This window comes from Delphinapterus leucas, chromosome 10 (assembly GCF_059928025.1).
Source record: "Delphinapterus leucas isolate spDelLeu-1000000601 "Yukka" chromosome 10, BTC_Dleu_Yukka2, whole genome shotgun sequence".
Taxonomy (NCBI): Eukaryota; Metazoa; Chordata; class Mammalia; order Artiodactyla; family Monodontidae; genus Delphinapterus; species Delphinapterus leucas.
Genome location: NC_143138.1, coordinates 49003781 through 49020940, shown reverse-complemented (window position 1 = coordinate 49020940; position 17160 = coordinate 49003781). Strand labels below are relative to the sequence as shown.

At 44.8% G+C, this 17160-nt stretch overlaps 1 protein-coding gene across 17 annotated transcripts in view; it reads right to left on the bottom strand.

The window, feature by feature from the left end:
• The window catches only part of CMC1 (C-X9-C motif containing 1), a 76234-nt gene extending 67554 nt beyond the window's left edge, over positions 1 to 8680 (bottom strand). For 7 of the 17 annotated variants that reach the window (XR_016394673.1, XR_016394671.1, XR_016394674.1 and 4 more), the window contains exon 1: positions 4441 to 6936. Coding sequence is in view for 10 of the 17 variants with exons in the window: in XM_089918960.1 (XP_089775086.1) it covers positions 4441 to 4747 (307 nt within the window). In the remaining 7 variants the exon portion in view is untranslated. The other 10 variants (XM_022564923.3, XM_089918963.1, XM_089918965.1 and 7 more) reach the window with 10 other exon arrangements.
• Positions 8681 to 17160: the final 8480 nt, after the last annotated feature.

Sequence of the window (17160 nt, the reverse complement as noted above, 5' to 3'; positions counted from 1 at the left end):
TGAAAAAAGTATAAACACTCCCTAGGTAAGCTCTGCTCCTATTCCTCCCGTGCCAATCCCACAAGGCTCCACCTTAAAAATGGTACTTTTTATGCTGTGCTCTCAGTGCTTGTCTACATCTCCAAATCTACTCGGCCCACATTTTCAAGTATCTGTTAGTAATTCCCAAGTCCCACCAGCATCAGAATTTCCACTTAAAATTTCTATAGTTTAGGGCTTCCCTGGTGGCGCAGTGGTTGAGAGTCCGCCTGCCGATGCAGGGGACACGGGTTCGTGCCCTGGTCCAGGAAGATCCCACATGCCGCAGAGCGGCTGGGCCCGTGAGCCATGGCCGCTGAGCCTGCGCGTCCGGAGCCTATGCTCAGCAACGGGAGAGGCCACAAAAGTGAAAGGCCCGCGTTCGGCAAAAAAAAAAAAAAAAAAAAAAAAAAATTCTACAGTTTAAATCTTTATTCTGCCACCCCAGTGGTTATATTCTCCTTCTTAGCTTAAAAAAAAAAAAAGCCAGCTTAGATTTATATAGTACACAGAAAAAGCACAATAAATATTTTCAGAAGAAAGGAAAAAGTGGTGGCAGAAGGGATCATTTTACAAACGCCATCACAGGCAGGAGCAGGCGTTATGAACCTGAGGCTTACAAAGCTCAAAGCAATCTTGCATCACCACCCAGAAAATCACTAGTCAAGTCAAACTCAAGCTCAATCTTCTGTCTTTATTTTCCATCTCCTACCTCTTATTTCCTTATCAAAGTTTACTTATTTAACATCACACTCAACTCTTGTTCTACCCAAAGTGCTCCCTGACCCCAGCACCTGAAAGCGAATTCTCCACCCTCTAACCCCACGGTGTTTCATGCACAAATGCTATAGCTCTAATCACACGTGGACTTAGAACACAGCACAGCACACTACCTACGAAATCTTCTCCTGCTAGATCAATGGTTGCTACAGACTGAACTGTGTCCCCACCACCACCATTTTCATGTCGAAGCCCTAAACCCAAAATGACTGTAGCTGGAGAGGTGATTAAAGTTAAATGAGCTCATATGGGTAGGGCCCTAATCTGATAGGTGGCCTTGTAAAGAAGGGGAAGAACCAGTAGCCAAATCGGTCTGCACCTTGACTTCGAACTCCCAGCCTCCCAAACTGCGAGAAAATAAATGTTCACTGTTTAAGCCACCAAGTCTATGGAATGTTATTATGGCAGCTCAAGCAGACTAAGACAGGGTTTGGTACCAGAAGTTTTTGATTCTGGCTGCATCTAACAACCACACCTGAGAGGGCTTTTAAAAATTGTGATGTCTGGGTCCCACCCTAGACCAGTTAAAACAGAGATGCTGGGGCAACACCAGGCATTGGTATTTTTAAAAGCTCCCCAAATAATTCGAATATCAGATTCTAGATTAAGAACCACTGCACGGGACTCCCCTGGTAGCACAGTGGTTGGGAATCCACCTGCCAATTCAGGGGACATGGGTTCGAGCCCTGGTCTGGGAAGATCCCACATGCCACGGAGCAACTAAGCCCATGCACCACAACTACTGAGCCTGCGCTCTAGAGCCTGCAAGCCACCACTACTGAGCCCGTGCGCCTAGAGCCCGTGCTCTAGAAGCCACCGCACCGCAACAAAGAGTAGCCCCCGCTCACCACAACTAGCAAAGGCCCGCAGGCAGCAATGAAGACCCAACGCAGCCAAAAATTTTAAAAATAAATAAATACATTTTTAAAAAGAAAGAAAACGGGCGTATCATGCCAGACACCCAAGGGTTAAGGGGCATAGCCCAAGACCCCTTCCCTCACCTGGCTGTCCAGCCTAAGTGACTGGAAGATATAAAAAAAATTAAAAAAAAACACTGCACGAAACTTAAGTATAATGAGGTCAGAGACCGTGTCTCATTAACCTCCATAACTCCAACTCCTAGCATATAGTAAACATGCAATAAAACTATTTAATAAATGACACATGTATTTAAATTTTCTATATTTGATAATCATTATACTAACAAATAGTTGAAAAAATATATTCATTCATTTGATATTCATTCTGTTAAACACTTATCAGGCACCTACTATGTACCAAGCAACATGCTAAGGACTGTTTATACACTGATGTACCTTATTCTGCAGCATAAACATTTAAAACTCTGTCTTTCAATTAATCATATTTAGTTAAATTAACAAATCCTTTAATCTGGAAAACCTCCCAGTAACAGTTCTTTAGCAAAATCACAATGCAGGATAGTAAACACCACGTTCTTAAAAATGTTTTCCCTCAATCTCTTTACTTACAAATGTAAAAGTATAATGGGGGCTGGTGGGGGGAGAAGGTTAATTTGGGAATGAAATTTGGGCACACTTTGTGTGGCCCACTTCTATCAAGTCTAAGGTACTTGCGTTTTTGACATCTATACACCTAGAGTTTCCTACAAATATAGCATTAACACCCCTAGAGATAAATAACCATGCTAATCAAGTCAATGAAACATGAACTTTCTGTGCTGAGTCAAGAACCCCTTGAGACCAGCTGGAAGTATTTAAAAACATACAAGTTTAAGGCTTGAAGCAGCCTCAACTTCTGATACATATTACTCTCCCTGCCCCTCATCCTCAAATCTCAGATTATGCCATTCAGAATTCTTAAAGGACCTGAGGTTACTGGCAAAGTCTGAAACAAGTCAGTCCTACTCATTCCCAAATTCAGTTCGGTGCTAAATGCAACAGTACAGTGCCTCCTGGGGCTGGTGGAGAATGTCTTGCAGTCTATGTGTAATTAACTGGCCTATCCTTTCTAATCATCCTTTCGCTAATATAAAGATATGGAACCATATGAAAGACATTTACTGGTCACCACGCAAGGAAATATTCCCATTTTCACATCAGATTTTTCTTCATCTCTCAAGTTATGTGATACATATAGACATACCCCGTCTGTAGGTTTCATTCCATTTCTCAAGGAAAAAACTCTAGATTAGAATGAAAGAAACTCCATACCCAGGTTATTTGATATTTTGGTGGTTTTTAAAATTCCAAATATTAAAAAAAAAATTTGCAAAACACTGGAGGGTGGTGACCATCAGGGAAAGCATCCTCTGAAATTAATTTTTTTTAAAAATGAACAAGACTTAGACAGGTGTGGGGGTGGGGCAGAAAGGGAAAAATTCCAAAAAGAAGGAACAGCATGTCAAATAGCCTAGATGAAAAACAAAAACAATTTGGCATATGTTAGGTATATTTAAACATTTTACCACAACCCCGAGATACTTTACACCTGGACGCAGTACACACATCTATGTGTATTTATGTATGCGTGCAAGGGTACCCCTTCCTACCTGACCTGCCTACCTGATCCAAGCTCTCACTACCCAAACTAAGGTTCCTAACACATAAGTTATTTTTAGGATGGAGCTGGTGTCCCTCCTGTGGTGGGGAACACAGGTTCCTCCTGAAGGAGAGAACCTGAAGCATCACACCTGCAACCTTCCCAGCACCGCCCTGGGGCATGGGAGCACTTGGCGGTTTTCCTTCTCGGGGTCCCCTCTCCCTACCCCTGCAGCAGGCCTGGGCTGACAGGCATCACAAAGCCCAGCTCCCTTGCCTCCAAAGCAGGACAAGCCCTGCAGCACACCCTTACTCAGCCTCCTCCCCTCCTGCTCCTGTTCCCCTCCCTCCCTGGCAGGTTTTTCCTAAGAACACTCCATGAATAAATCACCTGCACATAAAACACCCAAGTGGTGCCCAAGTGCCCAAATCTCGTTCCTCAATACCGTGCCCAAGTAAAGGAACCACGGCTTGTCTGAGAAATGAGTAATTCTATGGCTGGGCCGGGGAGGCCCTACAGAAGCCAGAGATACCTTGTGTGAGAAAAAAAAAGGAAATGCTCAAAAAATGATGGGAGCACATCCCAAGGACCCAGAAGCTGGTTTGAACGAACTCTCACTGGCCAAATCTGAGAAAACGTGAGTACCAAAATAATTACACATAGTAACAAATGATGAACCATGGAGAAGATAGAAATTCACGAGTCCACACCAGTAACAAATCTGTAAGTTTCTTGTCTACAGCAAAATGTCAACAACCATCTAATAAACATGGAGAGAGCACTGGAGGTAGAAAACCATCATTCTGTAACCATCATAGGAAAGACTGAATCAGGCAAAAATCATCAATGGAGGCTCAATCAAAGGGAGATTTTTGATGAGGAATGAACATCTGCATGGTCTTCAATAGTCTCCCCACAGATTACTTATTAATTACAAGAGAGGAAAAAACATAGCAAAGAAATGGGACAAGACCTTGGCCGGGTGGTCAAAATTACAACCACCCACGAGGGACGGACCTCCCATGCCTCCAGGTGTGATGCCCCGATGCAGATGGTTCGGCTGAGATCTCGCTTGGGATCTGAATAAAAGTCAGATCAACACACAATGAAGGAAAGTTCTACCTGTCACTCTCTTGCACTTGCAGTGTCTTCCTGTTATTCTTGGATAAAATTCAAACTCCACCAATGGGTTTAGGAGACATTGCATGATCACAGTCCAAACCCCACAGGGCCTCCAAAAACATCCCTCTTTGACTTCAATGCTTCTCTCTTTCCTGTGCTCTCTGCTAATGCCAGCGTTTTTAAATTTCGGAGAACAGAGGACTTCCCTGGCAGTCCAGTGGTTAAGAATCCGCCTTCCAATGCAGGGGACTCGGGTTAGATCCCTGGTCAGGCAACTAAGCTCGTGGGCCGCAACTACTGAGCCCATGTGCTCTAGAGCCTGCTCGCCACAATGAAAGATGCCGCATGCCGCAACGAAGATCCCACGTGCCGAAATAAATAAATTTCAGAGAACAATTTCAGGTTGTTAATCTAATGAGACAAAAGCAATATATTTTCTAGTGCAAACATGATTTGAGCTTAGCAATACATAAAACGTGGGAAGTCAGATTTTTAGCTCTCAACTTGAATATAATTTGTGTGTAACCAGATACTGTGAAAACACAGAAGCAATAAAATAAAAAATTTTCTAATCAACTACATTATAGTATTTTTCCATATTAATCACACAATGCTCAGGAAAAAAAAAAAAAAGATTCTCCCAACCGTTTAGATGTCTAACTTGAAAAGCAGAATCTTCCAGTGACTGAGGGTGCTGGTATACCTAAAGCTCATCCACCTCCATCTCCTTGGGAACCACTAAAAGAACCCATGCAACCTAAGTATTTCAAGAGCCGCCATAATGCCATCCTCCCAAGATACACACATCTTACTCATGGATTCCTCTTATTCTTCCCCACGTTCTTCCCCTTATTAGACTTCTGGAAGAAAACACCCATGAAGGGAGACACATGCACACACTTAAGGGAACTTCTCTCCTGCTGCCCCCACTGTGAATCCACCCTAATAGACGGGGCAGGGAAACTTCCTACCCTCCTCAAAGAGGAAAAGGTAGAAGAAAAACAGAGGAGAAGGGAATCTCTTCCAGTTGTTAGAAAAAGTAAGAAATCAAACTTCTCAGGCCCAGGTTCCTGTGAGTTGTCATCTGGGAATATAATCATGTCAGATGATTTCTCTGGACTCTGGAAGCAGCAAAGGCTTAACTGGGTGTCCTTTCAGGACAGCACTGGGCTGGACTTCCCATGACTGGGCTATTTTACAACTTGTTAAGGGCAGAGGTTAAACTCTAGAACTTTATCCAACAGAGATAGAAATAATATCTGACCAGTGGGAAAGATAATGCCCAAAATGACAGTTTATGGCCCTATTTAAATTAACCAGTTTTTATCTAAGCCAACAATCTGTGACATATTCTAGTATCTACCTTCTCAATGCTTTCTGGAGTGTTTCTTACATTTTACTGGTTCCCTTACTAATTACTGAGTTGAAGAAAATCTTCAACACATATTCACTTTGTATTAGCATAAGTAATCATTTTACCTTTCTGGAAATTCTACTTCAACAAGCACCACTTGTATCACCCTTTCTATAGGTGATCAATAAACAACCTCTAAAATTTCAATCACCTAAGCTTGACTGGATTTTTAAAATAAATACAATACTTGCAGAAAGAGTTATAAATTGGTAAAGTTATAACTTGGAATAAGACTAACTGCTTAAGTCCTTTTATAGGAGAATGAACTATACTGTATATTTCTTGAATCATTACTATGTGATCAAAGGTCCTCTTTACAGCTACAGATGTAGGGAGAACTTTCCTAGGAGCAGGGAGATTAGGCTGATAAGAAAACAAAGCTGAAGATCAAGTCAATAAACCTGGGAGATTTCAGAGCTGTGTTTCTCTGCATGTTAGAACTGCCCGTGGACTATTTTAAACCGCCAGAGGCTTGGGCAAAGTAATTCTGAACATCTGCAAGTGCAAACAGCAACTAGTATTTTTTAAAAATTTCTCTCTCCCTCACACTTTCCCTGGGTGTTTTGGACTCTCCTCCAGCTTTTCCTCTTTGCACTCAAATAGTAAGAGAAAATAGGGAACGTAATTATGGCTGATAAGCTTCCAAAGAGTGCTGATATTGCCTCTACATTCACAGAAAGGAAAATTGCTTAAATGAAACTACATATAAGTACGCAACCTGCATTTCATTATTGGGTTCAGAATTTCTTGAGAAAAATGGACAGTTTGTTAAAATGGCAGTTAGTTAAAAGCCGCTGCCAAATGAAAATCAAACTTGTATGAAGATTTTTTAAAACCTAACATAAACCAATGAGAAAACAGATTTTGCTATGTAAGCTTCATTTGGCATATCTACTCATCTCAGAAACATACCACTGTGTACTCTAAGAAGCAAGAGGAATATCAAAATATGAACCTATGTTTCAACCTATGAACCAAACAAAAATTAAGTTTAAGAAGAAAAAAGCTGACTTCAATACATTTGTATCCTGATATTTAAACAAAGAAATATTTAAAAAATCGTCCTACTTGCTGAGTCCACTTTCTTACTTTCCATTCCAATTTTGTTTCCATGTCTGCTTTCATCTGAATTTCCAATGAGCATCATGTTGTTAGACTGGACCATCACCAGCCACCCAGCTGAAGTCAAGAGCCTAGGAATTACTCTTCATGCCTCCCTTTCGCTCACCACTCTTATTCTATTCAACAGCAAGTCCTGTCAATTTCTCCTCCAAAACATCTTCCGAAGCTTTGTCTTTCTTTCCATGTCTTCCTAATACCAGCCCAGGCCAATACATACCAACATATCTGGCCTGGACTGCTGCTACCATCTTAACCTTCCTCTCAGGGCCCCTCTACAATGCTACCACTGCTACCAGGGTAGTAAAGGCATAACGTATCATATTATGTCACTGCCCTCTTTAAAACCTTCCACACGTTTTTGATAACATCAGGAAAAGTCCAAATGCTTACTTATCACCGCTCAAGCCCTGCAGCATCCAGGTTCTGCCTACCTTCCCAGCATCTTTCCTGACAGATCTCCTCCACACTCTGGCCCTCACTGCAATCAAATCATTTAAGCACTTGCACCTTGGAGCGCCTTAGCATACTGGTTCCTTACCTCTTTACAGGACTGCTTTCTCTGGTCATTCAGATGCCAATTCACATGACACTTCCTCCTAGTGCTCTTCACTGACCCTTCCACCTAAAGTGGTCCTCGCTTTACCATCTACCTCTGTCACCGCTTATTTTCTTCACGTTTACCACAATCTGTAAAAGTGTGTACGGGGAGAGGGGTGCTGCCTTCTTTCTTCCACCACCAGAACACCAGATCTAGACAGAGCAGGGACTTTCTGTCCTATACACTAGTTTCCTAGGGCCTAGAACATGACACGACACACAGTGAGGTGGCAACAAGTATCTGTTTACTCCATAAGGACTCAAACGGCGGCACGGCCGGCAACACGGCCTGCAGCCCGGGCTGGACGTGGGATTCTGAGTCCCACCCGGACTCGGCTCCCCCAGCCACAAAACTTGTCAGCTACACGTCTATTTCCTTCTCCCTGAGTCACCAAAGGGGCTGTTTCACTTCTTGCTCTCCAAAGGTCGGAAGCCATACCTCCTCCCACCACCTTGAGTTTTCACACCCATAAAACGAAGGGAATGTCCTAAAGCCAATCAGCACTCCCCCCAGACCCGCAACTCTGCGAGCATCCTCCGCGCCGGGTACCGCAGGGGACCCCTGAGGACGGCGTCGGAGGCGGGCACTGACGCCGCGCAGCACCAGCGCGCCGAAGTCAAGGGGACGGGACCGGGAGTCCGGGAACACTTTCCAGAGAAACGGGCCCTCGTCCTGACCGGTGTGTTCAAGTCGGACCACAGATATTTAAAGGAGCCTGTGCCCCAAACTGTGCAAAGAGCATGATGAAAAGGAGGCAGGCGCTAGGGGGGAAACGTCCGCAAGCCACAGTCGGACCGCCATCCCCGAACCCTCCCGCCGAGGGCCGGCGGGCCGGACGCCGGGGACGCGGGAGGGCGGGGCGGCCTCTGCGCCGCGCCACCTCTAGCCCGCCCCCTGCCCCACGCCCGCCGCACGCCCCCGAGGCTCCGCAACCCCCGCCTCCCGCCCCGTACCTGTGGGGTGGAGGGCCATGTCCGCGCGCGGGAGGTGGCAGCCGCGTGGCCGCCCGCACAGGTGGGGCGGGGCTGGGCCCCACGTGAGATGGGGTGGGCGGCACGCGGGATCAGGAGGAGGAGCGCGGGGCCCTACGCAAAACTGGGCGGCCCCTACCCCTCTGACTTCCTGGTCGCGACTTCCGCCGCCCACTGCGCCTGCGCACTTCTAACCCCGCGCTTAACCCCGTGACCCGAGTGAGAGAGGACTTGGAGGGAAGGACCGGGGAGGGGGCGTCGCTGCGCGCCCGGGGTCGGGGGGCCGCCTGGACCGCGCAGGCGCGCTGGGGGCCAAAGGGAGCGCCTGCTGGCCCATCCTGTAAGTAGCGTGCCCGGGGGATGCACGTCCCGGGGCGACTCGGTTCAAGTCCAAGCCTCTCCCTGCACTCCCGCCTTCGAACCAAAGGAAACAGACTGCTCCTTTGTTTTTTCTTCGTTAATGTTCATTCATTCATAAGTGTCTATTTCATGCCTGCTAGGTTCCAGCCACGGTTCTGAATACTAGAGTGAAATAACTGGATAAAAATAAGGTCCTTAAGTCCCGAGGCGCACAGTGTTGGCGGGGAACCCGGGTATGGGCAGCACGCTGCTAAATGCGGCGAGCGGCACTTAAAGGCGGTGCAGCATCCTTGCACTGTGTGTAGCATCCTGATTCCGCGCCCCCCCCATCGGAAGCCTGTGCCACCCCTGGAGGTTACAATTAGGAAGTGGGCGTTAAGGGTACCTCTGTCTCGTGAAATGATACCCTCAGGGCGCACAGTCCGACTTGGGTGATGCTACAAATCCCCACTCTGGCAATTAAAGCTGCATGTTTGTGAGAAAAAAATGAAGAAAGGTGATAGCCATCGTCCTCAAGAACCCCAACTGTCCCCTTCTCAGTAGAAGAAACTTTCTGAGTAGCAATGATGCTCATACCCACTCACCAACCAGCCTTCAGAAAGGCTCCCTTGTCGTATCTAGGTGTAGCTAGCTCCAGCCCCCGAAGGGTGAGGTGAAGGGTGAGGTGCGGATGGGGACAGATGCGGATGGGGACAGATGGGACAGATGTTAGAAAAACAAGGAGCAGCTGCTTCCCTGTGAGGGATTTAAGGCTTTCAAAACGATCCCCTCCCCACCTACATGCAGGCCCTCCTCCCCTGCTGCTGCTTCCGCCTGGTCAGTTGGCAGAGAAGCTGATGAGGTGGAGCAGGGCTGGGAAAGTGGGTCTCTGCTCAGCAGGTCTTCCGTTTAAGGGCCTATTTGGGCATAACGGCCCTTATTACAGCTGTAGGATGAGGTGCCAGGCTGGAGAATTAATGTTTCATTCAGCCAGGCAGGAAACTGGGTATGTTTATAAATGTGTTTAGAAGCACACCAAATTCATTCTGGAGGTGAAGAATTTAATGTAGAAAGTAACTCTTTTTGAGGAGATGAGGTGAGGTATAAAAACACAAGTCAGACACACTTAAGTAGTTAAACAAAATCTTCCTTATACAAACGGGTGTCATGGTAAAGGCGGATCCTTGGAAAGCATCAGAGACCTAAATGCCTCCACCTGAATCCTGCTTTATGACCCGTTAGCTTTCTAGGTTGGCTAAGTCCCAACGTTTCTCTTGACTTTAGTTTCTAATTTGCAAGGTTGTTGTGAGAAATAAATGTAATACCATCTAACACTCTTTCAGTCATTCAAGGACCACTTCCACAGTTTTTGCCATCACTGAGTATCACTTGAACCATTATTATTTAATGTTTTTTTATTTAAATCAACTCACTTAAAAAAAAAAAAACCTAAATGAATACTCTCTACTTTAGCCCTTATCCTAAGCAAGAATATCTGTAAAATCATGGGTGGTGTGTGCCCCATAAATCAGTGTATGGTCAGGCCACTCAGAATGGCTGTTCTCTTGCTCTCTGTACATCCCCTGCCCAGCCAGTGCCTGCCTCACCTACACCCTACTCACATGACTGACCTTCCTATGTACTTGCCCCAGGCCCCAGATCCTGACCGGTGTCTGCCATATACGGTGGGATGTTGGTCCAGTACCTTGCTTCAGACACGTAAGCTCTCTCATCCATTAAACCATTGATGTCTCTGTTGCCGACTCCAGGCAGACTCCTTTCTTGGGTCTTGAAGCTCTTCCTGCAACAGACTGCTAGACCATCACACTAGGAGCACTGGCAAAAACAGCACATCACTGCCTGGTACACAATAGCGCATTCCTCTCCTCCCTCATATGAAACTAGGTCGTGTGGGGGCAGTCTTTACAATCTGCATGGGAAAGAGAAGTCATTTTCTTTTAAGTTAAATCATAAAAAGGCAATTGGCAATTCAAAACAGAAGAAATTTCCTAAGGGATCACACTATGAATAGACAATTTGGGGGTGCTTACCGCCATAGGAGCAGAAGAGGGAGGAGGGTCCGTAGTCCTGGGAATGAGCAGCGATTGTTATCCAGACACAATCCTGGGATTCAGGCATTGAGACCCTAACGGCCCCACAGTTGCTGTCACAGAAGATTGAGTGCCAGGACGGTTAGAAAAGACGTCAAAGATGAGGAGAAATTAAGGTTGGCCTTGAAAGATGGGTGGCACGGGTAGGCAGAGAAGAAGGCTTGCCATGCTAGAAGAATGAGCAAAAGTGTCTGGGGTTCGAGCTGTTCTTGAAGGGGCGTGGAAAAGGAGGGAGGGAAGAGAGAGAAGGACACAGGAGCAGGAGCGCAGGGGGAGCTCAAGGCTGCACTGCGGCTCGGGGGTGGGCGATGCCCGAAACTATATTGATGAACATGGGGAAGCGAGGATGGTTATAAATAAGACTGAAAATATTAGAAAACCCAGATTCCCAAAGCCTTAAACATTAGGTTGCAGAGGATTTGAATGTGTTGCTATAAGCAGCTGAACGCTAACAAGTAGAAAAATGGCATTGTGGTCAAAGTGATGTTTTTCAAAGATTTTTCTGTAGGACAGATTTCGGGGGTGTGGAGAGAGCTAGGAGTTGAGCAGAACAGTAAGGAGCCTATTGCAGTCGTTGAGGCAGAATCAGATGATAACCTGAACTGAGGTGTGTGAAATGTACAAAGAAAGGGTGAGTGTGAGAGTAACTGCAAAGGGAGAATCTATACTTCCTAATTGTACTTAGCAGAAAAGGAGTCGAGAAGGATTTCCAGGTGATTCCATTCCTTGACAAATGTGTACAGACCAATGAGAAAGTCATGGTGATTTATTCCTGAGGGTCAATCTGCCCTTGACCCTCATTACTGGGGAGCAATACTGAGACCAAGGGGAAGTCAGGGAGAAGATGCAGGACACAAGGGAGCGAGGACAGCGGCTGAACCATGGCAGAGCATGTGAGGTGTGTAAATTAAACGTCTGTGTATGTGCATATATATATGTATACATATTATTTATTTTTTAGTCTAATAGCCAAGGAATGTGCAAGTACAAACAAATATCTTGTTTATCAAGTCAATTCTGACTGGATCTAGCATTCCTTTTTTTTTTTTTTCCCCGGTACGCGGGCCTCTCACTGTTGTGGCCTCTCCCGTTGCGGACCACAGGCTCCAGACGCGCAGGCTCAGCGGCCATGGCTCACGGGCCCAGCGGCTCCGCGGCATGTGGGATCTTCCCGGACCACGGCACGAACCCGCATCCCCTGCATCGGCAGGCGGACTCTCAACCACTGCGCCACCAGGGAAGCCCTAGCATTCCTTTTTGCTCTAAGTTGAAATCCAGTTATTGTTTTGAAATTGAAATGGTTAATCAGCCCTGGCTTGCTTCTAACTCCGCCTAGCTTCTGAATCAAAGACGATACCTTTTTGTGTGTGTGATTTTTTTTATTAAAGTACAGTTGATTTACAACATTGTTTTAATTTCTGCTATACAGCAAAGTGATTCAGTTATACATTCTTTTAATATTCTTCTCCATTATGGTTTATCATAGGATACTGAATACAGTTCTCTGTGCTATCAGTAGGACCTTGTTGTTTATCCATTCCATATATAGTAGCATACATCTGCTAACCCCAAACTCCTACTCCATCCCTCCCCCAACACACTCCCCCTTGGCAACCACCAGTCTGTTCTCTATGTCCGTGATTCTGTTTCTGTTTTGCACGTAGGTTCATTTGTGTCATATTTTAGATCCTACATATAAGTGGTATCATACGGTATTTGTCTTTCTCTTTCTGACTTACTTCACTTAGTATGACAATCTCTAGTTTCATCTATGTTGCTGCAAATGGCATTATTTCCTTTTTTATGGCTGAGTGGTATTCCATTGTATATATGTACCACATCTTCTTTATCCATTCATCTGTTGATGGACATTTAGGTTGTTTCCATGAAAGACCATACTTTTTAATCCACCTATAGCTCTGCTCTGCCCGATCTTTGAGCCATTGAGAATTAAATTTGGAAGAATATTAGAAGCCCTGTTCCTACCAGTAGACAGACTTTGGAACTAGTTCTTGGTTAGAAGATCTCTATCTGAGGGTCGCTGGTGGCCCTGTCTGCTTTCTGAGCTGTGATTTAGCTCCCGGAACACCACGGCCTGTGCCCTCTCCGATTTGAATGGCCTGAAGTCCAGGTTGGTACTTGTACTAGTTCACTAGGGCTGCCATTACAAAGTACCACAGGCTGGGTGGCTTAAACAACAGACATTTATATTCTTACAGTTGGAGGCTAGAAGCCCAAGATCAAGGTGCTGGCAGGGTTGGCTTCTGCTGAGGCCTCTCTTCCTGGTTGTAGATGCTATCTTCTCCCTGTGTCTTCACATGGTCTTCCCTTCAATGTATGTCTATGTCCAAATTTCCTTTTCTCATCAGGAGACCAGTCGTATTGGATTAGGGCCCACCCTAATGAACTTCCTTTAACTTAATTACCTCTTGAAAGACCGTATCTCCAAATAAAGTCACATTCTGAGGTACTGGGACTCAGGAATTCAACATATTAATTTGGTGGGGACACAATTCGGCCCATAACAGGTCTTCCCTGAATCCCAAATTACTTGGCTGGAGCCCTGACAACCTGCCTAGTGTTAGCCTCTCCCCAGAGGAATATACTTTGTCCCTGTTTCGCTGGTGGTTAAATAGGACCCCTTTCACTCAGGATCAGCCCTCTGAGCCACTTCAGAGCTCCTGTCCGCCCCTCATTGCCCATATCCAACTGATCACAACTTCCACTCAACCTTTATTTCTTCTACAACCACACTGTCATCACTCTTAGTCCAAGATCACATTTGCAGAGACGATGACAACAGCTTTCTACCTCGCTTTCTGTCCCCAGGCCTTTCCTCCACCCACCCATCCATCCTCTCTAATCCATTTCACCCTCAAAGTCAAATATGATCATAAAACTTGTCATATCAAATCCTTCAGTGGTTCCCTGTACAAATAAAACCATTTCCTTTAACGAGCTCACAAAACTCTTTATAAACTAGTCCCAGCTACTATATCATCCTTTCATAATCATTCCTGTACTCTGCAATTTCTGCTATATAAACTTATTTGCAATTGTTTATTAAAGTATCTGTGAGACTATTCTGTGAACTATCCCAGGAAAATGGGTCAGATTCTGTGTTGAACATAAACATTTGAAACATTGCAGAAAGAGTATGTAGTGTAAGGAGAGGGCCTTTGGAACTAAACAGAGCTGAATTCTAATTCCATTTCCCCTTCTTTTTAACTTTTTTTATTGAGATATAACTTATATACAGAAAAGGGCACAAATATTTGTGCAGCTGAGTTTTTAACATATGTCCATACTTTTGAACCACCATCCATGTCAAGATATAAAACATTTCTCATCTAGAAGGTTCCCTGATACCCCATCATATCCAAACCCCACCCCACAAAAGTAACTACTCTCTTGACTTCTATGAGGATTTATTAGTTTTGCCTGCTTTTGAACTTTAATAAATGTAATAATACAGTGTGCAGTCTTTCATATCTGGCTCTTGTTCAACTTGAAAGCTAAGAGACTCATTCACATGTTGAATGGACCTACCCATCTCCTCTCCTACGTCTAATTTCCATTTGATAAGTCATTCTCTACCTGAGCCTGTTTTCTCAATAAGACTATCCCTGCATGACTGATGTGAGCGTTAGATGACCTATATCAAACCTTACTGATGCTTTCTGCCACAAAGCAGGCTGTTCCTGAATTCTAGCTATTGTTACTGTGATGTGTATCTTTTAGAAAATGGATCTTTTGAACTATTATTGCACTATATTCAGTTTGTTTGTTTTTGTTCTTGTTTTTTTAACAGAGTAGTTCAGAGCTACTTTGCCTTCAGGACTGAAATCTAGGTAACAACATGTTTAAATCAAGATTATGTGAAGCACCCTTCAAAGGAGATTTAACAGTGTGCCCTATCACTTATCAGGTGAGAAAAGAAAAGTGTGAAAAAACCACCTCTCACCTCTACAGAAGGCTTTCTGTATTTTATGTTTTATTTTTACTGTGTATCGTTTTTGGGGTGGCCTCCTATGAGACAGACCACAATTTTCTCTGGGGTCAGAGACTCTTATTCCTAAAAAATACGATAATAATAAAGATCATGATAATATACAACATGACTTACACTGGAGATCTCTTACGTTGGTCTCCTGCAGATGCTATGATCTTTGGAAACTTTTTTACAGGAGCTGACAACCTTGACAAACAACAGTAGTGCTTTTTGTTGTACGCTGAGTCTGAAATATCAATGACATCCTAGTTAGCTGCACTGAAAACATCTCAAGGTTCTTTTGCTTATTTAGAGGGAATAAGCAGTGAGAACTTTAGTGACATACACCAAATAGCTCTGCATTGTTAACCTGACAAGGACAAACTTGCTGAATTCATTATCTATTTCTCCTCCAAACTGGAGAACCTACTATGTACCATGCACCATGCTAGTCCTGGGGAAACAAAGAGAAATAAGATGAAGTCCCTACCCTCAAGGAACTCAGAGTCTAGAGGGAGAGAGACAACAAACACATCAACAAATAATTACAGCCCAACATGAGAGAAGGTGATGTGGTAGCCTGGAGGAGGGAGAAATTGATTTGAATACCAAGGACTTTATATAAATGCTTATACTTGAATACCAGTGTCCTCATGTCCTGACATGACACCTCTCTTTAAGGTGCCTGACCTTAAATAAGTCAATGAAGCTTTGCCTCAGGACATATTAGATACGGGTCTAATTACATCAGTTTATTTCCTGAGGATGAAATTGTAAGATGCAAAATGTAGAAGCCATTAAGAGACAAGTTTTCTATCATGTATAGAAAAGGTGATGCCTCTTTTCAGCCAAAGAGATAGACATTTGAGACTGAGAAAATCCAGATGAACTGGAACCTCTCGTTATTTTCACTGAGGTTCAGCTCTATTCCTGCCTTTCTGCGTCTTCACTCTTCTTTGAGCCACAAAGACTTGTGTATGGGACACGTCTGGTACACCCTCTCAGCCCCAGCTCTTGCTGTAGCCACCAGCGCTTTGTAGGTTTCAACCATCCTCAGGCACAACCTGGCGGCACCTCGTGTGTCTCACTCGCTCCTCTGACACTTTGGAGTGGAGCATCCACGGGCTCTCTCAGCTGTCATACACACAACAACTTGCAGAGGGAGTTACTGCCCAGGGGGCCCACCTTGATCAAGGTGGGTGGGATCCAGTGGATAAATATGTCCTGCTTTCTATTCCCTGGGCAGACAGTTCTGAAGCACACTTTATATGACACCTCGAAGGCCCCGTGGTATCCAGCCCCAGTGACCTGTAACATGGGTCCACGTTATTATCCTTCCCTCCTCCCCTGATTCATTCTTCCCTCTCACTCCTGCTCCTGGGATTGTACTCCAAGACAATCCACTTGTACATGATCTAGGCTACAAAAGCACTTGCTGATTGCTTACCACTTTTTGTTTAAGCTAATTCAAATTGGTTGTCCTAATAAATACAAACACCTGCAATGGTTCCCTCACTGCCCACAGAATAAGATCATAAAGCAGCAGAACTGAATGGGAACCCGTGGAAATCCGACCCAGAGTTTACTTTTTTTTTTTTTTTTTTGCGTCGCGGGCCTCTCACTGCTGTGGCCTCTCCCGTTGCGGAGCACAGGCTCCGGACGCGCAGGCCCAGCGGCCACGGCTCAGGGGCCCAGCTGCTCCGCGGCACGCGGGATCCTCCTGGACCGGGGCACGAACCCGTGTTCCCTGTATCGGCAGGCGGACTCCCAACCACTGCGCCACCAGGGAAGCCCCAGAGTTTACATTCTTGACTTCTCTGCTGCCGTGTGAATGTCTGTCACCCTTTCCGCAACCATCAAATTCTAACTATGCAAAATGCCATTGGAAATACATAAAAATCCAGGCACAAAAGAACAGACTACTGTCCCCAGCCCACTATTTGCCTGCTCTTTTCCTATTGTGACCTGAGTCTACATTCCACACTTTATTTCACTGTTTAGTGTTGAAGTTTTAGGTTGTTTCTCATTTTTCGTTTAAAATTAACACTGAGATAAATATTCTAAAAATAAAGCTTTCATCTCTAGCTCTGTTTATCTCTGAAGGATAATTCCTAGAAGTAGAATTACTGTGCCAATTACTGTGGATAAATCGTCAACAATAGGTAAAGTCATTT